Source organism: Hypanus sabinus, chromosome 8, assembly GCF_030144855.1.
Source record: "Hypanus sabinus isolate sHypSab1 chromosome 8, sHypSab1.hap1, whole genome shotgun sequence".
In the NCBI taxonomy this organism is placed as follows: Eukaryota; Metazoa; Chordata; class Chondrichthyes; order Myliobatiformes; family Dasyatidae; genus Hypanus; species Hypanus sabinus.
The window spans coordinates 169,223,012-169,249,666 of NC_082713.1; the positions used below are offsets into that span (position 1 = coordinate 169,223,012).

The following is a 26,655-nucleotide window of genomic DNA, read 5'->3' on the forward strand; positions in this document are numbered from 1 at the left end:
GCAGCAGTTCAATACAATACATTATATAGAAGAAAAAAACGTGAAAATAAATAAATTACAGTATATTTATATTGAATAAATTAAAACTCATGCAAAAACAGAAATAACATATATTTAAAAAGTGAGGTAGAGTTCACGGGTTCAATGTCCATTTAGGGATTGGATGGCAGAGGGGAAAAAGCTGATCCTGAATCGCTGAGCTTTAATGAAGTTGGTAACAACTGCAGCATACTCATCCAGATCCGAATACGGTCTAGACCACAGATCCAAAGCAGTCCTGTAGGCGCTCCTGTGTTTCTCTAGTCCAAACCTTCTTGGTCCTCATTACTGGTGCTGCAGTCTTCAGTCTCTGCCTATACTCAGGGAGTAGAAGTACAGGAAGGTGATCAGACTTCCTGAAGTGACAGTGTGGAACAGCACGGTAGGCATTCTTGATGGTGGTGTAGCAATGGTCCAGTGTGTTGTTTTCTCCGGTATTGCAAGTGATCTGTTGATGGTAATTGATAATTAATTTTTTTCAGACTGGCCTGGATAAAATATCCAAACGATGGTGAAGTTGTTAGGATGTGCTGTTTCATGCATGTTGATCCCATTGCTTAGGTTATCTAAAGCCTGATGGACATTGGCCTGAGATGGAATGTGTACCACTACCAAAATGATCATGGAAATCTCCCATGGTAGGTAAAATGGACTGCACTTTACTATGAGATATTCCAGGTCTGGTGAGCAGAACCTGGACAGCACTGATACGTTTGTGCATCAAGAAGAGTTGATCATGAGGCATACTCCTCCACCTCTGCTTTTGAGAGACTCTATAGATCTATCCTGACAGTGTATAGTAGACCTATCTGAATTGCTGCATCCAGTATGGAAGGAGTTAACCAGGATTCTGTGAAACAAAGGACCCACATGGTCCTGATGTCCGTCTGATTCAGCACCCAAGTTCTGATACCATCGATTTTATTTACCAGAGACCCCAAGTTTGCCAGCAAGGTAGTCAGTGTTGGCAGTCTAAAATCCCATTTCGTTAAACGCACTTGTATCCCTGACCTGCAGCCATGTTTCTTAAAAACATTGGCTTAAGAACAACAAAGCTAATGTCCTGGAGTGGCCAAGTCAGTCCAGACCTCAACCCAATTGAGAATTTGTGGCTGGACTTGAAAAGGACTGTTCACGCATGATCCCCATGCAATCTGACAGAGCTTGAGCAGGTTTATAAAGAATAAGGAAAAATTGCAGTGTCCAGATGTGCAAAGCGGATAGAGACCTGTCCACACAGACTCACGGTTATAATTGCTGTCAAAGGTGCAACTACTGAATACTGACTTGAAGAGGTTGAATACTTATCCAATCAATTATTTTGTGTTTTATATTTCTAATTAATTTAGATCACTTTGTAGAGATCTGTCTTCACTTTGACACCAAAGATTTTTTTTTACTGTTGATCAGTGTCAAAACAAAAGCAAATTAAATCCAATGTTGTAAAACAATAAAACATGAAAACTTTTGTGGGTCCGGGGCGGTGTTGGGGAATACATTTTATAGGCACTGTATACATATTTCTAGTTGAAATGTATAGTATATTTTTGTATTGCAATGTACTGCTGCCACAAAACAACAGATTTCAAAACATAGCTTAGTGATAATAAACCTGATTCTGATTCTACGTTGTTAAGTAAATGAGCAGCAATTGGCTTACTTATATCAACTGTAAGAGGCCATTCAGCCTATCTGTCCTAGCAGAATACTCTCATCCATTCCTATATCCCCTTCCTCACTTCCCCTCACAATTGTCCACCAGCTTTTCTTTGCCACTACCAGCACATCTGTGCAAAATGAGAGGAAAAATTTGAAATCCATGTGGTTACAGGGAGTAGAAGTACAGCCAGGTGAAACCCATGTGGTTACAGGGGAAACATGCAAACTCCACACAGACAGCACCCAAGGTCAAGGTTGAACCTGGGTTGCTGGTGATGTGAGGTGGCAGCTCTGAATTCTGCACCACCCAGCCTTCCAGAATTTAAATCCCATTTCATCTGTAGAATTAATAGACCTGGGCCATCGTTGCTACCATCAGGGAGAAGGTACAGGAACATGAAGATACACAATCAATGTTTCAGGAACAGCTTCCTCCCCTCTGCCATCAGATTTCTGGATAGACTTTGAACACATGAACACTGCCTCAGTATTCTTTGCTCCCATTGTTTAATTTAATCTATCTATCTTTCTGGAAATAATTTGGAAGATGTGCAGCTCGGGTGGTGGATGGTTGGACTAAGTTGTTCTCTGATCTTAGCAATTTACTTGTAAACATTTTGTCACCATATAAGAAGAAATCATAAGAGCACCATTAATTGTGGCTTGTCCTCTGAATGCTTGACCTTTATATATTTATCAATCAGCTGATCGGTCATCATTACGGAAACTCAATTTTGATGTGTGGAGGAAATCTCGTCACTGGTTGGCTGTGTGGGTAAACTTCATGTGCTGTGGTCTGGAATCCTGCCCACATCAGCTCATAAATACAATCGAGGTCTACTTACTTGGTTACAGAAATGTTCATGGAAAACCATGCAACTAGATTTTCCCTCTATATCACAACTGAGTTTCCAAAATCTCATCGAATCAGCTAATTGAAAAGTCTGTAAAGGCCGAGCATTCAGAGAGCACACCACAATCAGCAGCACACTGACAATGATGATGACGAAGCATTTGCAAGTAAATTGCCAACAACTCTACCCCACCGTGTATTTTTCTATCTATCTATTCTATCTGTGTCGTGTGTGGAACTTCCTTTTGAAGAACTTTCTGCCTTTGATTGAACTCAGAACTTGGGAAGGACATAGAAAGGAGAGTGGCTCACTGCAGATGTGGTAGAATATTAACAGGTAAATTATATCAGCACTATAAATGACTCATCTTTATAAGGTCGAGTACAATCTCCACTTAAATGTAAATTCTAATGGCTTCAGAGCATGCAATTTGATATTCAGGCCTTTGTAGTTGGAGCTGATGAAGACAAGGCTCGCTTGCATATTAAATATATTTCCTCTCAGTGGCCACTTTATTTGATACTTCCTGTACCTAATAAAGTGGCCGCTGACTGTACGATCACAGTCTTCTGCTGCTGCAGCCCGTCCACTTCAAGGTTCAACCTGTTGTAACATGTTAATATCTCTGAGGATCTATCCTGGACCCAACACATCAATGCAGCTACAAAGTAGTCACGACAGTACCGTTAGGAGTTTGAGGAGATTTGGTATGTCACCAAAAATACTTGCAAATGTCCCCAGAGACGTGGAGAACATTCTGACTGGCTGCATCACTGTCTGCTATGGGGAGGGCTACTGCACAGGATCAAAATAAATTGCAGAGTTGTAACCATAGTCAGCTCCATCATGGGCACTGGCCTCCATAGTATCCGGACATCTTCAAGGAATGATGCCTCAAAGAGGCGGCATCCATTATTAAGGACCCCCATCACCCAGGTCATGCCTTGTTCTCATTGCTACCATCAGAGGGGAGGTACAGGCTTCTGGTCAAGATGGCACCTTCGGTCGGAATCTTCGGGATAGATCACAAAACCACATATTTCACTCTATTTATGTCTTTTACGTTTGTTTTTCATCTGGGATGTGATTCTGGAACTGCTGGAGCCTGCGGTTTGCAGTTTGGAGATTGTTTGTGTGTTTCACTGCTCTGCTGTCTCCGAGAGGATTCCGGGAGGCAGAGGCAGTGGGCGTGAACCCTGTGGTGAGAAGGCTGTGGGGGGCACGAGTCCATGTTCAGCACCATTTTGCGAATTAAAGCTTCCATTGTTTGCTAAATACAACAATGAGGGAGATTGAAACATCGAGGTGAATGCGGAAGGTGAGCACTGGCTGCCTGACTTGATTGGCAATGGGATTGCTCTGCTACGGAGAGGGGAAAATGCCTTTTTATCACTGAGGAATCGCTCTGCTACGGAGAGGGGAAAATGCCTTTTTATCACTGAGGAATCGCTCTGCTACGGAGAGGGGAAAATGCCTATTTATCACTGAGGAATCGCTCTGCTACGGAGAGGGGAAAATGCCTTTTTATCACTGAGGAATCGCTCTGCTACGGAGAGGGGAAAATGCCTTTTTATCGCTGAGGAATCGCTCTGCTACGGAGAGGGGAGAATGCCTTTTTATCGCTGAGGAATCGCTCTGCTACGGAGAGGGGAAAATGCCTTTTTATCGCTGAGGAATCGCTCTGCTACGGAGAGGGGAGAATGCCTTTTTATCACTGAGGAATCGCTCTGCTACGGAGAGGGGAAATGCCTTTTTATTGCTGAGGAATCGCTCTGCTACGGAGAGGGGAGAATGCCTTTTTATCGTTGGTTGGATTGCTCTGCTACGGAGAGGAAAAGGCCTGCCACTGCGCCCAGAAAATGTTACCCAGGTTTTGTGCGTTTCAGACATGGATTTGGACTTATAGACTTTTGTCAGTCTTATTGCTTTTTAATAATCCGTGTTTTTCACCCAATCTTTCTTGTTTTTTTGTGGGGGGGATGGGGGTTGGGGGGGGGTCAATGTGCCTGTTCTGTTTTTGTTTGTTTTTTTGTGTGGGGAGGGGGGATTGGGGGGAGGTTGATAATCATGTTGCCATTCTTTTCTTTCTTGGTCTTGTGGCTATCTGGAGAAGAAGAATTTCAGAGTTGTATGCTTTGATAATAAATGAACCTTTGAGCCAGAAGCCTGGAGGCGCACACTTAACCATTCAGGAACAGCTTCTTCCCCTCTGGCCTCTGAATTCTGAATGGACATTGAACCCATGAACACTACCTGATACATTTTTATTTTGACTTTTGCACTATTTATTTAATTTAACTATTTAACATGAATATACTTTCTGTAACTCAGTTTTCTCTATTATAACGTATTACATTGCACTGTTGCAGCAAAGACAACAAATTTCAGGACATAGGCTGGTAATATTAAACCTGATTCTGACTGTTAGAAGTTTGTATGTTTTCCCTGTGACTGTGTAGGGTTCCTCTGGGTTTTCCAGTTTCAAAAATATACAGATTAGGATTAGCAGATTTTCAGATTTTGAGCATGCTGTGTTGGCACTGGAGCGAGCGACAGTTGTGAATTGAGTTGGTTGTTGACCCAGACAGCACATTTCACTGTGTTTTGTTGTTTCAATTTACGTGCAGATTGGAAGTCATCTTTTCTCAGCACCAGTCTCCATAGCTCTAAGTAACTGTCCCTTGCTATCCTGTCAGTGGTGAAGACATTCCACAAGTTGAGTACACAGAGGAGGAGAAGAAGACCTGGGGAATTGTCTTCCAGGAGTTGAAGAAGCTGTATCCGACCCACGCTTGCCATGAGCACAATTCCGTGTTTCCATTGCTAGAGCAGTACTGTGGCTACAAGAAAACCAACATCCCCCAACTCCAGGATGTCTCTACATTCCTACAGTGTGAGTGCTGAAAAATTAACTTCCCTTCACACGCTGCATTTGTGAGTGGCATAGCCCGTGAATATTCACGGGGCATCTTCAAAGCTGAGTGTCTGGTAGGGATCAAAGGTAACATTCAAGATAATTGTTTATACCTTCAAAATTTTTGTAGTTTTTAATTTGAAGCAGTAAAATTATTTCCACTTTCACTCCTGGCTGTTTCTGGCATCTCCAAGCCCGAAAGCTTGAAACTGCAGTGAATAAGACAGTTCTGAATTGTCTTACTGCTTATTTCTCACCAACTATCATTGGCAATAATCACTGCTCTTTGAACACAAGCACATACAACTGACGCTATGTAAAAACTCTTCACTCTAAGCGCAGTGTAGTGTCTAACGGCCACACGATTGCATGCAACTAACATTGGCGGCATGGTGTCCCAAGTAAACAAAGGCAATCCCAATTACTTCACGGTTAGTTTTTGTCCTTTAAGAGTTGTCCCAAATAAGTGGCTGTCCTGATTAACCTATGGCCTAATTAACCAGAATCCACTATACTGGGAACATGAATGTGTGCCTGTGAAGTGTGGAATCGATTCAGAGTTGAGGTGAGTAAAGTTATCCAGGCTGGTTCAGGAGACTGATGGTTGTAAGGTGATAACTGTTCCTGAACCTGGTCATGTGAGACCTAAGGCTCCTGTACCTCCTGCCCAATGGCAGCAGAGTAAGGAGTGAGCATGGCCTGGAGTGTGGGAATCTTTGATAATAGATGCTGCTTTCTCGTGGCAGCACTCCCTGAGGATGGGTCCACCTAAGTTCCAGGCCTGGACTCACCAGATATTGCTTCTGCAAGATGTACTACACACTTGTGAGTGACGAGGAGTTTGGGACTCAGGAACTAACCTACCTTTTACCTCATGGTTTACAGCTTGCACGGGGTTCCGTTTACGGCCTGTGGCCGGACTTCTGTCCTCACGGGACTTCCTGGCAGGCCTGGCATTCCGTGTTTTTCATTCCACGCAGTACATCCGACACGGATCGAAACCCATGTACACACCAGAACCGTAAGTGCTACTTTTGGTACATGGCCTCCTCTATGGGTCACAATGAAGGTACTCTCAGCTTGGAGGGACAACAGCTCATATTCCATCTGGGTGGCCTCCAACCTGACAGCATGAATGTTACTTTCTCTATTTTCCAGTCATTTCTCTCCCCAAACACCTTTTCTCTTTTCCTATTCCCCATTCTGGCTCCACTCTTACCCCTTCTCTTCTCCTCACCTGCCATCACTTCACACTTCCTTCCCTTTCTCTCATGGTCCACTGTCCTCTTCTATCAGATTCATTCTCAAGGACTCATCTCCACCTACCTGCCTTTCCCCCATAGACCTTAATTCACCTACTAGGCAAAAATCTATTCAATCTTGTCTTAAATATATTTATTGGAGTAGCCTCCACTGCCTCATTGGTCAGAGAATTCCACAGGTTCACCAGTCTCTGGGAAAAACAGTTCCTCAAAGAATTCCAGTAAGTTTGTCAAACAGGACCTGCCTTTGCTGAATCCATGCTGCATCTGCCTGACGGATCCATTTCTTTCCAGATGCCTCACTATTTCTTCTTTAATGATAGCTTCAAGCATTTTCTCAACTACAGATGATAAACTAACTGGCCTATAGTTACCTGCCTTTTGCCTACATCCCTTTTTTGAACAGTGACGTGACATTTGCCATCTTCCAATCTGCTGGGACCTGCCCAGAGTCCAGAGAATTTTAGTAAATTTTCACCAAAGCCTCTACTATAACTTCTGCCATTTCTTTCAGTACCCTGGGATACATTCCATCAGGACCAGGGGACTTGTCTATCTTCAGGCCCACAAGTTTGCTCAGCACCACCTCTTTAGTGATAGATATTGTATCAAGGTCCTCAACTCCCATCGCATCCATAAACATCTCTCTTTGGCATGTTAGACATGTCCTCCACCGTGAATACTGACACAGAATAGTCATTCAAAGCCTCTGTCATTACCTCATTACCCAATATCAATTGCCCCTTCTTGTTCTCCAAGGGACCTATGTTCACTTTAGTCACCCTTTTCCACTTCATATAATTATAAAAACTATCTTCCCTTTCTTTATTGCTTGCTGAGTGGCTCCTTGTTGCTTTTTAAAGCTTTTCCAATCTTCCAGTTTCACACTACTCTTGGTGACTTTGCATGCACGAGTTTTTATTTTATTTCCTTAGTTATCCACAACTGGCTCACCCCACCCTCACTGTCCTTGCTTTTAACTGGAATATACTTTTGTTGAGCACTGTGAAAAATCTCTTTGAAAGTCTTCCACTGTTCCTCAACCGTCCCACCATATAGCCTGTGTAGTGGAGTAGTGGAGGGACTCAACAGGCCTACAGAGGAGAATAAACACTCAATGCTTCAGGTTGAGATCCTTCATCAGGACTGGAATGGAAGGGGGAAAAGCCAGAATAAGACGGTAGGGGTGGGGGGCAGTAGGGGGAGCAGAAGGAATACAACCTAGAACGTGGTAGGTAAAGCCAGGCAGGTGGGGGAGGGGACATATTAAGAAGTTGGACAGGGAGGTGACAGGTGGAAAAGGTAAAGGACTGGGAGGTGATAGGTGGAAAAGGTAAAGGACTGGGAGGTGACAGGTGGAAAAGGTAAAGGGCTGGGAAGTGACAGGTGGAAAAGGTAAAGGACAGGGAGGTGACAGGTGGAAAAGGTAAAGGACAGGGAGGTGACAGGTGGAAAAGGTAAAGGGCTGGGAGGTGACAGGTGGAAAAGGTAAAGGGTTGGGAGGTGACAGGTGGAAAAGGTAAAGGACAGGGAGGTGACAGGTGGAAAAGGTAAAGGACTGGGAGGTGACAGGTGGAAAAGGTAAAGGGCTGGGAGGTGACAGGTGGAAAAGGTAAAGGGTTGGGAGGTGACAGGTGGAAAAGGTAAAGGACTGGGAGGTGACAGGTGGAAAAGGTAAAGGACAGGGAGGTGACAGGTGGAAAAGGTAAAGGACTGGGAGGTGGCAGGTGGAAAAGGTAAAGGACAGGGAGGTGATAGGTGGAAAAGGTAAAAGACAGGGAGGTGACAGGTGGAAAAGGTAAAGGACAGGGAGGTGACAGGTGGAAAAGGTAAAGGGCTGGGAGGTGACAGGTGGAAAAGGTAAAGGGCTGGGAGGTGACAGGTGGAAAAGGTAAAGGACTGGGAGGTGACAGGTGGAAAAGGTAAAGGGCTAGGAGGTGACAGGTGGAAAAGGTAAAGGACAGGGAGGTGACAGGTGGAAAAGGTAAAGGGCTGGGAGGTGACAGGTGGAAAAGGTAAAGGACTGGGAGGACAGGGAGGTGACAGGTGGAAAAGGTAAAGGGCTGGGAGGTGACAGGTGGAAAAGGTAAAGGGTTGGGAGGTGACAGGTGGAAAAGGTAAAGGGCTGGGAGGTGACAGGTGGAAAAGGTAAAGGACTGGGAGGTGACAGGTGGAAAAGGTAAAGGGCTGGGAGGTGACAGGTGGAAAAGGTAAAGGACTGGGAGGTGACAGGTGGAAAAGGTAAAGGGCTGGGAGGTGACAGGTGGAAAAGTTAAAGGACAGGGAGGTGACAGGTGGAAAAGGTAAAGGACTGGGAGGTGACAGGTGGAAAAGTTAAAGGGCTGGGAGGTGACAGGTGGAAAAGGTAAAGGGCTGGGAGGTGACAGGTGGAAAAGGTAAAGGACTGGAGAAGAAGGAGAGGAAATTAGACCATGGGAGAAAGAGAAGGGAGGGTAGATTTGATGTAAATATTCAGCTCCAACTTTATTGAAGATGGCCAAATGGCTGAGTTTTCTGTGCTAATGTGCACGTGTTGTTACTCACCTATAGGGATGTGTGCCATGAGCTGTTGGGACATGTGCCTCTCTTTGCCAACCCAAGCTTTGCCCAGTTTTCACAGGTAAGTGCAGGAGACATTAACCTCCATCCTGGCCATCCCAGGATAAATTGGTATGTTGGTTTAGTATTGTACATGCACCGAGATACTGTGGAAAACTTGTCTTGTATACTGTTCATATCATGCCCTTGAGATAGAACAAGGTAAAACATTAACAGAATGTAAATAATGCAACAGTTATTGAGAAAGTGCAGCGCAGGCAGGATTATTATGAGGGACAATGCGAGTTCTCTGACCCGATTCTAGTTTTGGTTGGTCAATTATTATAATTCAGGGTTTTAACCAAACACCCCTTTGTAATCCTATTCCACCCAAATCCCACAGGAAATCGGACTTGCCTCCCTTGGAGCACCAGATGAGTACATTGAAAAGCTCGCAACAGTAAGTGGAAGGCCTTTGTCCTCTTTCTGTCTCTCATTTTAACCAGGGCTGTTCAAATGAGCCCAGGGAAGCCCATGAACATGGAGAGGCATGAGAATGTGTGTGTGTGTGTGTGTGTGTGTGTGTGTGTGTGTGTGTCTGAGTGTGTGTGTGTCTGAGTGTGTGTGTGTGCGTGTCTGAGTGTGTGTGTGTGTGTGTGTGTGTGTGTGTGTGTGTGTCTGAGTGTGTGTGTGTGTGTGTGTGTGTGTGTGTGTGTCTGAGTGTGTGCGTGTGTGTGTGTGTGTGTGTGTGTGTGTGTGTGTGTGTGTGTGTGGTTTGAGTGTGTGTGTGTGTTTTCCACTGTGAAATCAACTGGTACCATCAAATCAAGGGCTTATTAATCTTCAGCAGATTTCTGTACAGATGATGAAAAGACTGGGGAAGGGATGACTACTGGAAAATCACTGGTGGGTACATCAGTAGCTTCTCTCAAACTATAGGTCACAACATCACCAAGAGCAATATTTGACCCAAAACCATCTCATGGTTAAGCTCCCCATTCAACATGTGGTGTCTAACGGCCATGCTGTGACTGATGCTAGTTAGAAACTGATCAGCAAGTCTCCTGACCCAATTAAGTGACATAATGTCCAAAATAAACAAAAGCAATCCTGAATATATTCTCATTATTTTTTGTTCTTTGGGTTGTCCCAAATAAGTGGCTGCCCTGCTTAACCAATGGCACAATTAACCAGAATTCACTGTATTGAGAGCATAACAAATTGTGCAAATATATAAAAAAATATACTGCGACCAAGATAATACTGATAAATAATACTAAGAATGAAGGATATTTCTCAGTCAAACTTGCCTGCATTCCAAGTTATTAGTTAGTAGGGTTAAATGTAGTGATACACAGCATGAAGCAGATAAGCAAGGCTAGAGGAAATCCTTTGATGTGCTTTTCAAGTGATGCTCCAGCGTTTATGCTATGTCCCAGGAGGCAATCAGAAGCATTGCTTGAAAGGTGTAGCAATTATCTTTCATTATCCCGTGCTGTTCAGTGAGAGATGGGAGGCAGAGACAGAACAATTAGAACTTATAAACCTCATTACTAATTACAACTCCATCCAAAAATAATAAGGGTATATCAGTTGATGTTGCACCTGTGGCCATTGGCACAGCGCTCAATTTCAGTCCAAAAGCAAAATGCTAGAAATCAGAAAAAATATTAAAAATGACCAGAAATCAGTTAATGTCTTTAGAGAAGGAAACAGAATTCATGTTTTAGGTTGGGGGGATTGCATAAAAAGCAAGGGAATTTAAGAAAACATAAAAAAGACAGAAAGAGGAGCAGGATTAGGTTGGTCAATCCCTCCATTTAATTAACACACTGATGATGCTGGAGGAACTCAGCAGGTCAGGCTGCATCTATGGAGAGGAATAAACTGTCGACTTGGGCCAAGACCCCCCTTCAGGACTGGAAAGGAAGGGGAAGATGCCAGAATAAGAAAGTGGGGGAAGGGAAGGAGTACAAGCTGGTGAGACCAAGTGAGGGGGTAGGTGACTCGGTGGGAGATGGGGGATATAGTAAGAAGCTGTGAAGTGATAGGTGGAAGAGGTAAAGGCTGAAGAAGAAGAAGAAATCTGACAGGAAAAGAGAGTAGACCATTGGAGGAGGGACATCAGACGGAGGTGGTAGGCAGGTGAGGATTAGAGAAGGGGCAAGAGGGGAATCAATTGTACTTTTAAGTAAAATTGTGGCTGGTTATTTCTTGGTTTCAGAACTATTTCCCCAATCTTTGCTCATACTCCTCGATTCCCACCATCAGTAGAATCCATAGGAGGAATTATCCATCGTCAAAGAGCCGCACCATTTAAGTCTTTCCATCTTCTCACTGCTACGATGGGCAGGAGGTACAGAAGCCTGACTGCTAAGTCAGATGAGTTGAGGCGACTTTATAGAGCCATATAAGATGATAAGAGTGGGTAGCCAGTCTTTGGGAGAAAATGGACAATAAAAGAGGACATCTGTTTAAAGTGAGAGGAGAAAAGTTTAGGGGAAATGTCAGAGGTAGTTTTTTTTACACAGAGAGAACACACTGCCGAGGGTAGTAGTAGGGGCTGATACAATAGGGGCATTTCATAGACTCTTAGATAGGCACATGGATGAAAGAGAAATGGAGTGTTATGGGCTGTGTAGTGGAGAATGGTTTGATTGATTGTGGATAGGTTAAAATAGGCTGGCAGAACATCGAGAACCAAAGGGCCCACACTGTGCTGTACTGTTCTATGCTTTAGATCATAAACTGTGGACCCCTCAACACTGACCCCAGTCATGCCCACCAGTTACTGATTGACCAATGGGAGCGGATTAGCAGCTAGTACAGAGACAGACGTAGAAGCAATTTGTGAGAAAGAGACAAAGAACAAGGCTGAAAGTGGCCCATTTCAAGGATCAAGGATTAATTTTATTTGTCATATACATTTTGTCATGAATGGTGTTTTGGGAATTCACTATGGTGTGATGCTACAACATGTAACAAAGCACATCAATTAACAATTAAAGTTCAAAGTAAAAGTTATTATCAGAGTACATACGTATCACCACATACAACCCTGAGATTCTTTCCCTGTGGACATACTTAGCAAATGTATAGATCAATGGACAACAAACTGTGCTAATGCAAAGATAAGTAAATAGCAATAAATTATGAGGGTCATGAAATAACAAGATAATGAGTCCTTAAGGTGAGACCATCAGTTGTGGGAGCACCAGAAGCAGAATGAATGGAGTTATCCCTTTTTGTTTAAGGGAATTATAAAGAATAATTATATAAAAATATTGTCAGAAGTATGAATATGAAGTAAAATGTACATCATATATAAATACCAGCATGACTCTATCTTCTGATAGTTAGCTGCTCCCCAATACTTCCTAAAATATTATCCCCACCTCTTACACTTTTAAGTTTGTACGGTAACATTATTGAATTCTTTCTAGATAGTTTGTGTATTTGATGGTTCGTGTCTTTGATGGTATGTGTGTTTGATGGAATGTGCATTTGATAGTACAATGTTCAATTCATGTGTGCCATTATGAATCAGGTTTGTTTTGGGAGTATTTTCAAAATTTGGGAGTAATTTTCAGGACAATAAGTTTATGTGACTTGCCTGTACAGATTCTGTGACTTCCACCTCTTCCTGCCCTTTTAACCAGGTTTATTGGTTTACTGTGGAATTTGGACTCTGCAAGCAAAACAATGAGATCAAGGCATATGGCGCAGGGCTGCTCTCTTCCTTCGGGGAGCTTCAGGTCTGTCAACTTCGGGGATTCCCCCCTCTCTACATTTATTGTTCCAATCTCAGCTTCACTGTACCAATTGCTCTTTTCTTTCCAGTATTGTTTGACAGATAAACCAGATAGACAGCCCTTCAATCCCGAAGTGACGGCCATTCAGAAATACCCCATCACCAGTTTCCAGCCAGTCTATTATGTTGCTGAATCATTTGAGGATGCAAAAGAGAAAGTGAGGTAACCTGCACTTCTCCAATCACCCTAAAATTATGCCCCCTCGTATTAGCTACTTCCTTCCTGGGAAAAAGTCTCTGGCTTTCCACTCAATCCATGTCTCTTGTCATCTTATTATACACCTCAGTTAACTCACCTCTCATCCTTCTTTGCTCCGAAGAAAAAGCCTTAGATTGCTCAACCTTTCATCAGAGATGCCCTCTCTAATCTAGGCAGCATCCTAGTAAGCTCTTTTGCACCTTCTCTAAAGCATCATGTCCTTCCTATAATGAGGCAACCGGAAGTGAAAACAGAATCTCTCCGTAACTTCCGCCACCTCCAACGGGATCCCACTACCAAGCACATCTTTCCCTCCCCCCCACTGTCTGCTTTCCGCAGGGATCGCTCCCTACACGACTCCCTTGTCCATTCGTCCCCCCCATCCCTTCCCACTGATCTCCCTCCTGGCATTTATCCTTGCAAGCGGAACAAGTGCTACACCTGCCCTTACACTTTCTCCCTCACCACCATTCAGGGCCCCAGACAGTCCGTCCAGGTGAGGCGACACTTCACCCGTAAGTCGACTGGTGTGGTATACTGTGTCCGGTGCTCCCAGTGTGGCCTTTTATATATTGGTGAGACCCAATGCCGACTGGGAGACCGTTTCGCTGAACACCTACACTCTGTCCACCAGAGAAAGCAGGATCTCCCAGTGGCCACATATTTTAATTCCACATCCCATTCCCATTCTGATATGTCTATCCATGGCCTCCTCTACTGTCAAGATGAAGCCACAATCAGGTTGGAGGAACAACACCTTATATACCGGCTGGGTAGCCTCCAACCTGATGGCATGAACATTGACTTCTCTAACTTCCGTTAATGCCCCTCCCCTTCTTACCTCATCTCTGATATTTTTAGTTTTTTTTTCTCTCTGCCCATCACTCTGTCTGTTCTCCATCTCCCTCTGGTGCTCCCCTCCCCCTTTCTTTCTCCCTAGGCCTCTCATCCAATGATCCTTTCCCTTCTCCAGCTCTGTATCCCATTAGCCAATCACCTTTCCAGATCTTAGCTTCATCCCACCCCCTCCGGTCTTTTCCTATTATTTTGCATTTTCCCCTCCCCCTCCTACTTTCAAATCTCTTACTATCTTTCCTTTCAGTTAGTCCTGACGAAGGGTCTCGGCCCGAAACGTCGACAGTGCTTCTCCCTATAGATGCTGCCTGGCCTGCTGCGTTCCACAAGCATTTTTTGTGTGTGTTAACAGAATCTGATAGCATTTTTATGAATATCATGCAGTTGTTTAATTTGTCATTAAATTCCACAACTCCCCTCGTGGGATTTGAACCACAAGTAGTTAGTCTAGGCTTTTTTTAATTAATAGTCAATCACTTGTTCGTTATTCCACCACTTTGTGGTAAGTGGTGCTATACACAACGCAGATTGGGAGCTGCTTTGTCAGGCACCTCTGCTCCATCTGCAAAGAGTGGAACTTCCGACTGGCCAACCATTTTAATTCCAAATACCATTGTCATTCCAACATGTCAGTCCATCGCCTCCTCTTTAGCCATGATGAGGCCACTCTCAGAGTGGAAGAGCAACACCTCATATTTCATTTTGGTAGCCTGCAACCCGATGAAATGAGCATCAATTTCACCACCCCATTCCCTCTTCTTTATTCCCTACTCTGGCCTCTTATCTCTTTGCTTTGCCTGCCTTTCAGATGCTCCAATGCCCCTCCTCCTTCCCTTTCTCCCATGGTTCACTCTCCTCTCCTATCAGATTACTTCTGTTCAAGCCCTTTGCATTTTCCATCTATCACTCCCAGCTTCTAATTCTGGCATCTTCCCCCTCCCTTTCCAGTGCTGAACAAAGGTCTTGACCCAAAACATCCATAGAAGCTGCTGGACCTGCTGAGCTTCTCCGGTATATTATGTGTATTGCTATGCAAATGCAAACCTTTACAAACGTACCTTGTCTGGTGGTATCAAGACTTAAACAGCGAATTTCCATAAAAGCTCTGTGAATCCAGCTAACATTTGCTTTTCCTTCCAACGCAGGAGATATGCTGCAACTATTCCTCGCCCTTTCTCTGTCCATTACAACTCCTACACACAAAGTGTTGAAGTTCTGGACAGCATCAAACAGATAACTGAGCTGGTCGACAATGTCCGCGGTAAGTGCCCACAGTAGTGTGGCAGTGCCAGGGTACCGGGATCAATTCCCTCCACCATCTAGAAAGAGTTTGTACATTCTCCCCATGACTGCGTGTGTTTCCTCCTGATGCTCTGGTTTCCTCTCACATGCCATAGACACACATGTTACGATTAGGAAGTTGTGGGCATGCTATGTTGGTGCCGGAAGCATGGTGACCCTTGTGAACTGCCTCCTCCCCCCACCGCATCCTCAGATTGTGTTGGTCGATGCCACAAATGACACATTTTACTGCATGTTTTGATGCACATGTGACAAATCTTACATGGCATTCATACAAATCAAGTTGTCATAACATTCCATGCAAGTTCTATAAGGTACGTGTGCAGAATAAAGTGGTGTAATTACAGAGAAAGAGCATTACAGGTAGACAATAAAGTGCAAGGTCATAATGAGGTGGATTGTAAATCAAGAGTCCATATTATCATACTAGAGAACTATTCAATGGTCTTACAAATAGAGTCATAGAGCAATACAGCAAAGAAACAGGCCCTTTGGCCCATCTAGTCCATGCCAAACTGTTATACTGCTTTGGCCCATTGATCCACACCTGGACCTTAGATTTCCATAACTTTCCCAAGCATGTATCCAAACTTCTTTTACATATTGATATCAAACACACATCAACCACTTCCCACAGGCAGCTCATTTCACACTCCCCCTCGTGTTCCCCTTAAACATTTCACCTTTCACCCTTAACCCATGACCTCTAGTCCCACCCAACCTCAGTGGAAAAAGCCTGCTTATCCTATCTATACCCCTCATAATTTTGTATACATCTATCAATTCTCTCCTCATTCTTCTACATTCTGAAGTTCTAACTGATTCAACCCTTCCCTTTAACTCAGGCCCTCAAGACCTGGCAACATTCTTGTATTTTTTTCTGTACTCTTTCAATCTTGTTGATATCTTTCCCATAGGAAGGTGACCAGAACTGAAAATTACTGTCTGCCTACACTTCACACTCTCTGTAGCTGTAATGTGATCACATCGACAACGTACAAACTCTGTACAGGCAGTGGCAGGAATTGAACTCTGACCTTCTAGTCACTAGCCAGCTGGTGACATAGTGGCATCAGTGCCGGACTTCAGAGTGAAGGCTCCCGAGGTCGAATCCCTTCCACGCTTTCCATTCGTTCTGGGTTGAGCATCGAGCTAGCAACTCGGCCTTGTAAAAACAAGAAAGCCTGCTAAAAAAACACGTCGTCACAACGGCATCCCGATGACTCCACTCAGAGTTAAGGGCTTTCTTCTTCTCATTCTGGTCACTGGTACTGTAAAGAGTTGCACTAACTGCGCTACCCTTCTATGGTAGTTAATGACGGGGTGATTGGAGAAAGGAGGGCTACTGGGGTAAAATACAATGCAGGAAGGGAGAGGTGAAGCCATGGAGATAATGGCAAACATTGCATTTTGACAACTAAACAGTAATACAATGGATTCAGGTTGATTGGGACTCATCCGGACTACTACATTTTGGCCCAATTGAGCAACTGCTCCAATTAGATGAGAGTTCCATGGAAGTAGTTAAAAAGGTATAAAAAAAACAAACTACTGTTTAACTGAGTTACAAATTATGTATTTAACTGAAGTACAGAACAACTTAGAACACTACCAATACCATTTCAGTACTATAAAACCGTGAATTAGTTCCTAATAGTTATCGACAGAGGAGTTCATCCAGTGTGCACTGCTGTGTTCTTTTGACTTATTGCAAATGACCAAAATTAGTGCAGGTACCTCATGCAGATAATGGTCTGCCTTCACACAATCCTTCAACAACTGCATCTTCTAAGTCTCCTTTTCCATTGTAATATTCAGGATGATTGTCGATAACTTTAAATTCTTTTTAGTTTCAAATTTGCTGAAGTAATGAAATCGTTTCATTTTCTCCCCCAGCTGTTTCTGGCATCTCCAGGCCAGAATGCTTGAAACCACAGTGAGCAAAACAGTTCTGAATTGTCTTACCAACTATCAGGGACATAAGTCACTGCTTTCTGAACATCAGCACACACAACTGATACAATTTAAAAACTGTTTACCCTCAGCACAATGTCGTGTCTAATGGCCGCATCGCACAATTGACGCTAGTCAGAAACTATTTGGCAAAAGTCCTCTGCCCAAATTAAGTGGTCTAGTGTCCAAAGTAAATGACGGGAATCCTGGATATTTCCTTGATTAGATTTTGCTTTGTAAGAGTTGTCCAAAATTAATGGCCGAGCCAATTACCTGGAATCCACTGTATATTGAAAATGCTAAGCAGAAAATGCCAAATATCTGATAGATGTTGCTTTAAATTTGCAGGTGAGTTGGGAATCCTCTGCCATGCAATCAAGAAGTTTGAATGAAGTTGCACAAGCCATGGAAGGCAAGGAATAAGGGTACAGAAATGTTCTAAAGTGCAAAGACTAAGATAGGTTCATTCAAACCACTCTCCTCCCCTCCCACAGGATGTTCTGCTTCAATTTGTCTTGTCAGCTTTTTGAGTGAGGTCACCCCATCATTGACAAACCCTCTACTGAGCTTAGACACAGGAAACTGTGTTGATGCTGGGAATCCAGAGCAACACACACAAATTGCTGGAGGAACTCATCCGGTCGGGCAACCTTAATAAAGTAGGCACTGAGTCCAAGTTCATGATCATCTGCTGCTGTGGCCCATCCGTTTCAAGGTTCAGATATCTCTGAGAAAGGGAGGAAGTGGTTATGTTGTTTATAGAAGTGACACGGTATTAAAATTCTATTACAAAGTCTATTAGTCACTGTATCTTTTCCCTGTGTTTTATGCTTGCTGTTGATCCACTGTACAGATATGAATTGCTTTGAAAATGTAGATAAAATGTCTAGGTTTTACAAGGGTCGTATTTTTCCTCTTAAACGAAGGGTGAGTTTGTGCCTCTGTAGTGCGGCCTGCTGAGTCTTGAACCACAGGTTTAGTGACCCTTCAGACTATCAGTGCAGTGAAGCAAATAGTCTCAGCTGGCTCCCTGGCACAAGAGAGTAATTTCAGTCATCTGAAAGGAACACCTGAGCATCTTTTGGAATAGAAGTATATTATGCAAAATGGTTCCATTTTAATCCTTTGAACTTTCCTTTCTCCCTTCCCAACCCCCACTCCCTCCTTGTCCCCTCATGATATAGTGGCCACATAATGAGGTAAGGCACCTCCTGTTTCCACTGCTGTCGTCTATCCACTTCAAAATTCAATGTGTTTTGTGTTCAGAGCTGATCTTCTGCACACCACTGTTGTAAAGAGTGGTTATTTGAGTTACTGTCACCTTTCTGTCAGCTTGAACTAGTCTGTCCTTTCTCATTAACAAGGCATTTTCACTCACAGAACTGCCCGTTTACACCCGCTTGCTGGATCTTTCCTTTTTGACTCCATTCTCTGTAAACACTAGAACAGGGGTTCCCAACCTTTTTTACCCCTACCATTAACTGAGGGGCACGTGGATCCCAGGTTGGGAATCCCTGCTCTAGAGACTGAAGTGCGTGAAAATCCCAGGAGATCAGATCAGCTGTTCCTGAGATACTCAAACCACCCTGTCTGGAACCAACAATCATTCCATGGTCCAAGTCACTTAGACTGCATTTCTTCCACATTCTGATGTTTGGTCTGGACAACAACTGAACCTCTTGGCCATGTCTACGTGCTTTTATGCACTGAGTTGCCTCCACATGATTAGCTTATTAGATATTTTCATTAACAAGCAGGTGTACAAGTGTATCTAATAACAAATTCACTGAGTGTATATGTCTAATTGAGCTTTTCTAATATAGAGTCCATGCTTATAGCATTTAGAGTTTACGAAACTTGGAGTTAAGATTACAGATAGAGAGTGTCCTTCCAATTTTTCTTTTCCATAAACTATATTGAACAGAGAATCAAAACTCTTATAGTTTAAACCAATCACAGACAAAAAATCTGCAGATGCTGGAGATCCAAACAACACACACAAAATGCTGGAGGAACTCAACAGACCTGGCAGCATCTATAGAAGAGTACAGTGTTTATGTCTCCAGTCCTGCCAAAGGGTCTCGGCTTGAAACATTGACTGTATTCTTTTCCGTAGATGCTACCTGGCCTGCTGAGTTCCTCTAGCATTTTGTGTGTGTTGTAGTTCAAACCAATATCATCTTATTAATCCAACATCAATGGGACTTCAGCTGCTGATGAACTGTGATATCTTAAATAACATCTGGAAAGGATGAAACAAAGGTGATTCCAATTATTATCTCAGGGACCATAGCTGCCAATCTAAAGATTAAAAAAAGTCTAAGTTTAAATTTAAGTTCAAATTTAATTGTCATTGAACCATACTCAAGGTACAAAAGACAGAATTGACAGCACAACATACCTGTAGCACGTGTAATTATGACAGCAAAAAGTCATATAGTTCCTGTTACGCCTGTAGCCCCCCTCCTTAGTGAGAATCGCAAGATCACTATTGATTTGGGTCAGGAGATCCAGGAAATGAGAGAGAGACGTATGGAATGTCTCGTTCCCCGGTGATATAAAGCAACAGGATACGGCCATTGTCTCTTGAAGACGCACTTGTGTATTGCAATACTGTGCTATGTGGAAGCCCTCAGGCAAAGTGGGCTGGTTGAGGGAGGGATTGCATCACCCCACCTTGATTGACATCTGAGACCCTGTGAGTCAAGATAAAAGAGGGTCTGTGGGAACAGCCTCTCAGATGCACCTGAAGAAACGCTAGCGATCCCGTAATAGCTGAAGCCGATGGGAGGAGGCCACATGCGTTCGGTTCCATTTGCCCGGAACCGGTGGCTTTTAACCACGGAAAAACGGCTTTTAGCTAACAACAGGGAAACCAACTCCCCACAACTCGGAGGATTGGCATCATAAAAGAACTGGGCAAGTTTAACCCGTCTCTCTCTCAAACCCAAAACGCTGCAGCTTGAACAAACTAACAGTGACTTTTATATTTCCATTGGACAATACATTATCCCCTAGACAATGATAGAGCTATTTCTTATTGATTATCATTATTATTATACCCGTGCTTTTAGATTTAATATTGATGATGTCTATTATCTGTATGTTTGCATTGATCTTATTTTGTGCCCCTTTATCAATAAATACTGTTAAAAATAGTACCATCAGACTTCAACGGACCTCTCTATCTTTGCTAGTAAGTGACCCAGTTACGGGGTTTGTAACATTACAAAATAATATTTAAAATTATAATATAGCCCAATTAAGTAAATTTAAACGTGTAAAGAAAATGGTGGAAATCTGAACACAAGAGTTTCTGCAGATACCGGAAATCCAGAGTAATGCACAAAATGTTGGAGGAACTCAACAGATCAGGCAGCATTGATAGAGATGAATAAACAGTCAACAGAAAGATCTTGGTCCCACTGACGACTCTTTATTCCTTACTGTAGATGTTGGAAATCGGAAACGTATCATACAAATATCAGAAATGCTCACCAGACCAGGCTGCACCTACGGCAGAGAAATAAGCAGTTCTGTTAATCATCTGCCATCAGAAATAGGAAATGTTTGTGATTTAACAGCCTTGTTTGCCATTCTTTATAGAGTCCTAGAGACATACATCAGGGAACCAGGCCCTTCAGCCCAACTGGGGGTTCATGCTGACTCACATCCCCACCTAAGCTAATCCCATCTTGCCTGTGTTTAGCTCATATCTAAACCTATCCCGTCCATATACCTGTCCAAGTGCTTTTTAAATATTGTTAAAGTACCCATCTTAACCACATCCTCAGTCAGCTTGTTCCATATACCCACCACTCTATGGGTGAAAACCTCTCTCCTACTTTTCCAACCCACTTGGCTTCACCTATCACCTCCTTCCCCTTTCCCCACCATTTTTCTATTCAGGCATCCTCCCCCATCCTACTCATCCCTGAAAAACGGTATCGGCCCGAAACATCAACTATCTATTTGTTTCCTCAGATGCTGCCAGACCTGCTGAGTTCCTCCAGCATTTTGTGTGAGTTGCTGTTGCTGTGTTCTCAAGTTCTTGATTCCCCAACTCTGGGAAAAAGACAGAGTGCATTCACCCTACCTATGCCCCTCATGGTTTTCTATACCTCTGTAACATCAGCCCTCACTCTCCTCAATGAATAGAGTTACAATCTGCTCAACCTCAGAATCAGGATTACTATCACCAGCATAAGCCGTGAAATGTGTTGTCTTTGTGCCAGCAATACAACACAATACATGATACTGTAGTGAAGGGAAACGACTGTGAATTTCAGTAAATATATTTATACTAAATAGTTAAATAAGTAGTGAAAAAATAGAAAATAAAAAAAGTAATGAAGCAATGTTCATGGGTTCAACATCCATTTGGAAATTGGATGGCAGAGGGGAAGAAGCTGTTCCTGAATCGCTGAGTGTGTGCCTTCAGGCTCCTGTACCTCCTACCCTCCTGGAGGGAATGTCCTGGGTGATGGTGGTTTTTAATGGTGGATACTATCTTTCTGAGGTATAGCTCTGTGAAGATGTCCTAGATACCACAGAGGCTAGTGCCCATGATGGAACTAACTAAGTTTACAAGTGTTGATCTTGTGCAGTAACCACCACCAACCCCCCCCCCCGCCAACCCCCACTAGATGCAGCCATTTAGAATACTCTCTCCACAGTACATCTGTAGAAATTTGCAAGTGTTTTAGGTTACACACCAAATCTCCTCAAGCTCCTAATGAAATATAGCTGCTGTCATGTCTTCTTTGTAGTTGCATCAATATGTTGAGCCCCAGATAGATTCTCGGAGATATTGACATCCAGGAACTTGAAATTGCTCACTCTCTCCACTGCTGATCTCTCTATGAGGACTGGTGTATGTTCCCTTTCTGATAGGGTACCTCTCCCTAGAATCCATAAGTGTGTAGACCGTGCTGCCAGGGGTGGTGGTAAAGGCTGATACTTATGGGGATTTAAGGCACTCTTAGATAGGCACATGGGTGAAAGTAATATGGAGGGTTATGGGGTGTGCTGGAGGGAAGAGTTAGATTGATGATGGAGTAGTCTTATATAGATCAGTATGTCATGGACCAAAGAGCCCATACTGGCCTGTACAGACTGTTCTATGCTCTATAGCTCAGTCCCTTGAGTCCCATCAACATCCTTCTAGATCCTCGCTGCACTCTTTCCAACTTAATAATATCCTTTCTATACCAGTGTGACCAAAACTGAATACAGTACTCGCAGCGATGTTCTGATGAAAGTGCACCGATCAAAAACATCTCTCTTGCTCTATACACCAACGTTGTGTGATCTGCTACATATTAGCAGAATTCTTTGGACTTTATTTTGAGTCAGCTGAAAATAAAGTTAAATATTAAACAGGTCATTCGGTGCAATCAAGGCAGAGATAGATAGGTTCTTGATTAACCAGGGCATCAAAGTGTATGAGGAGAAGGCAGGGGAGAGGGGATGACTGGAAGAATTGGATCAGCCCATGATTGAATGGCACAGCAAAATGGCCTTGGTCTTATGGCCTTAGGAAATTACTTGGTGTTTGGAGGCCGCATAAACTTGTTTTGTAAAAAGGTAAATCTATCGTTTGAATCAAGTGATTTTCAAATGTTAATTTTTTTAATTGATTTTAAGATTTTAAAATAAATGTAGTGCACTGTACGTATAAACTAATTTAAATTTCAGGGTTTAAGTACAGTTATTTCTGCAAAGGTTCTGCTGTTACATTATAAATTTTCATAGTTTATTATAAATATTGTTTCATTTTCAGGAATTCGATGGTTAAGCCTCAAGGGCGACGCTAAGTCTATATGTCCATAAGACATGGGAGCAGAATTAGGCCATTCAGCCCATCAAATCTGCTTCATCTGCCCATCATGGCAGATTTATTATCCCTATCAACCCGAATCTCCTACCGTCTCCCTGTAGATTTTGCCTTTCTTACTAATCGGGAACCTGTCAACCAGTTAAGTATACCCAATGACTTGACCAGCTCAGCTTGGGCTAATGAAATTTCATTTCATCTCTGTTCCAAAGGGACATCATTCTATTCTGACACTGTTCCCTTTGGTGCTAGACTTGTTAGACTGGCCCACTAGTGGACGCATCCTCTCCATATCCACACCCTCTGGGCCTTTCCAAATTCAATAGGCTCCAATAAGATCCCAGAATCATCAAATGCTCCTCATATGTTAGGCCACAGCTTCAGGGAGGGTGGGGAATGGTGGCAAGAGGAAGTGTGGGAGCGAGATGTGTCATTCCATCCATTTCCCCACATTTAAGCCACATGGTTCACAGAGAGGGGTAAATTTATAGCAGTATTGTAGGTGAGATAGAATGGGTGGGTGGGGCAAAGGGTTGTAGGTGCGAAAGAATGGATGGACACAGTCAAAGGCAAGATTGAGCACTGCACAGGAAGGCGGGAGCAGGGACATTGTGGATCAAAGATCGGGGAAGAGCAGAGGGTTATTGAATCACTAGAAGGAATCCATCTACACCCCCAACAGCACAGAAGGAGTGATGCAGCCCATCAATACTGACTCATAGTAGGGCATTGATGTCAGTATCTTACCCCATACCCCTGCACACTAATCAGGTACACTGTAGGTAAGACAGCATCTGCAGACAATCAGATACACAACAGGTAAGACAGCATCGGCAGACAATCAGGTACACAACAGGTAAGACAGCATCAGCAGACAATCAGGTCCACAACAGGTAAGACAGCATCTGCAGACAATCAGGTACGCAACAGGTAAGACGGCATCTGCAGACAATCAGGTACACGGCAGGTAAGACGGCATCTGCAGACAATCAGGTACACAACAGGTAAGACAGAATCTGCAGACGATCAGGTAAACGGCAGGAAAGACGGCATCTGCAGACAATCAGGTACACAACAGGTAAGACAGAATCTGCAGACGATCAGGTAAACGGCAGGAAAGACGGCATCTGCAGACAATCTGGTACACGGCAGGTAAGACGGCACCTGCAGACCATCAGCTACACGGCAGGTAAGACCGCATCTGCAGACAATCAAGTACACAACAGGTAAGACGGCATCTGCAGACAATCAGGTACACAACAGGTAAGACGGCATCTGCAGACAATCAGGTACACGGCAGGTAAGACAGCATCTGCAGACAATCAGGTAAACAACAGGTAAGACAGCAACTGCAGACAATCAGGTACACAACAGGTAAGACAGCATCTACAGACAATCAGGTACACGGTTGGTAAGACAGCATCTGCAGACAATCAGGTACACGGTTGGTAAGACAGCATCTGCAGACAATCAGGTACACGGCAGGTAAGACAGCATCTGCAGACAATCAGGTACACAACAGGTAAGAAGGCATCTGCAGACAATCAGGTACACAACAGGTAAGAAGGCATCTGCAGACAATCAGATACACAACAGGTAAGACAGCATCTGCAGACAATCAGGTACACAACAGGTAAGAAGGCATCTGCAGACAATCAGATACACAACAGGTAAGACAGCATCTGCAGACAATCAGGTACACAACGGGTAAGAAGGCATCTGCAGACAATCAGGTACACAACAGGTAAGACAGCATCTGCAGACAATCAGGTACACAACAGGTAAGACAGCATCTGCACACAATCAGCTACACAACAGGTAAGGCAGCATCTGCACACAATCAGCTACACGGCAGGTAAGACAGCATCTGCAGACAATCAGGTACACAACAGGTAAGACGGCATCTGCAGACAATCAGGTAAACAACAGGTAAGACGGCATCTGCAGACAATCAGGTACACGGCAGGTAAGACGGCATCTGCACACAATCAGGTACACGGCAGGTAAGACAGCATCTGCAGACAATGAGGTACACGGCAGGTAAGACAGCATCTGCAGACAATCAGGTAAACAACAGGTAAGACGGCATCTGCAGACAATCAGGTACACAACAGGTAAGAAGGCATCTGCAGACAATCAGGTACACAACAGGTAAGACAGCATCTGCGGACAATCAGGTACAGGGCAGGTAAGGCGGCATCTGCAGACAATCAGGTACACGGCAGGTAAGACAGCATCTGCAGACAATCAGGTACACAACAGGTAAGAAGGCATCTGCAGACAATCAGATACACAACAGGTAAGACAGCATCTGCAGACGATCAGGTAAACGGCAGGAAAGACGGCATCTGCAGACAATCAGGTACACAACAGGTCAGAGAGCATCTGCAGACAATCAGATACACAACAGGTAAGACGGCATCTGCAGACAATCAGGTACACAGCAGGTAAGACGGCACCTGCAGACCATCAGCTACATGGCAGGTAAGACAGCATCTGCATACAATCAGGTAGACGGCAGGTAAGATGGCAACTGCAGACAATCAGGTACACAACAGGGAAGACGGCATCTGCAGACAATCAGTACACAACAGGTAAGACCGCATCTGCAGACAATCAAGTACACAACAGGTAAGACGGCATCTGCAGACAATCAGGTACATGGCAGGTAAGACAGCATCTGCCGACAATCAGGTAAACAACAGGTAAGACAGCAACTGCAGACAATCAGGTACACAACAGGTAAGAAGGCATCTGCAGACAATCAGGTACACAACAGGTAAGACAGCATCTACAGACAATCAGGTACACGGTTGGTAAGACAGCAACTGCAGACAATCAGGTACACGGTTGGTAAGACAGCATCTGCAGACAATCAGGTACACAACAGGTAAGAAGGCATCTGCAGACAATCAGTTACACTACAGGTAAGACAGCATCTGCAGACAATCAGGTACACAACAGGTAAGAAGGCATCTGCAGACAATCAGATACACAACAGGTAAGACAGCATCTGCAGACAATCAGGTACACAACAGGTAAGAAGGAATCTGCAGACAATCAGATACACAACAGGTAAGACAGCATCTGCAGACAATCAGGTACACAACAGGTAAGAAGGCATCTGCAGACAATCAGGTACACAACAGGTAAGACAGCATCTGCAGACAATCAGGTACACGGTTGGTAAGACAGCATCTGCAGACAATCAGGTACACGGCAGGTAAGACAGCTTCTGCAGACAATCAGGTAAACAACAGGTAAGATGGCATCTGCAGACAATCAGGTACACAACAGGTAAGACAGAATCTGCAGACGATCAGGTACACAATAGGTAAGACGGCATCTGCAGACAATCAGGTACACAACAGGTAAGACAGCATCTGCAGACAATCAGGTACACAACAGGTAAGGCAGCATCTGCACACAATCA

At 43.7% G+C, this 26,655-nt stretch overlaps 2 protein-coding genes across 3 annotated transcripts in view; one reads left to right on the forward strand and one right to left on the reverse strand.

Annotated features, from left to right (window-relative positions):
• The window catches only part of pah (phenylalanine hydroxylase), a 63,737-nt gene extending 45,797 nt beyond the window's left edge, over positions 1 to 17,940 (forward strand). Inside the window, exons 6-13 of the mRNA XM_059978512.1 lie at positions 5,249 to 5,445; positions 6,352 to 6,487; positions 9,279 to 9,348; positions 9,670 to 9,726; positions 12,926 to 13,021; positions 13,107 to 13,240; positions 15,277 to 15,392; positions 17,735 to 17,940. Coding sequence (XP_059834495.1) covers positions 5,249 to 5,445; positions 6,352 to 6,487; positions 9,279 to 9,348; positions 9,670 to 9,726; positions 12,926 to 13,021; positions 13,107 to 13,240; positions 15,277 to 15,392; positions 17,735 to 17,778 — 850 coding nt within the window. The 3' untranslated portion in view covers positions 17,779 to 17,940. The remainder of the gene's footprint in view (positions 1 to 5,248; positions 5,446 to 6,351; positions 6,488 to 9,278; positions 9,349 to 9,669; positions 9,727 to 12,925; positions 13,022 to 13,106; positions 13,241 to 15,276; positions 15,393 to 17,734) is intronic.
• Positions 1 to 26,655, reverse strand: part of dram1 (DNA-damage regulated autophagy modulator 1) — a 533,733-nt gene that overhangs the window by 26,199 nt on the left and 480,879 nt on the right. The window lies entirely within an intron of this gene.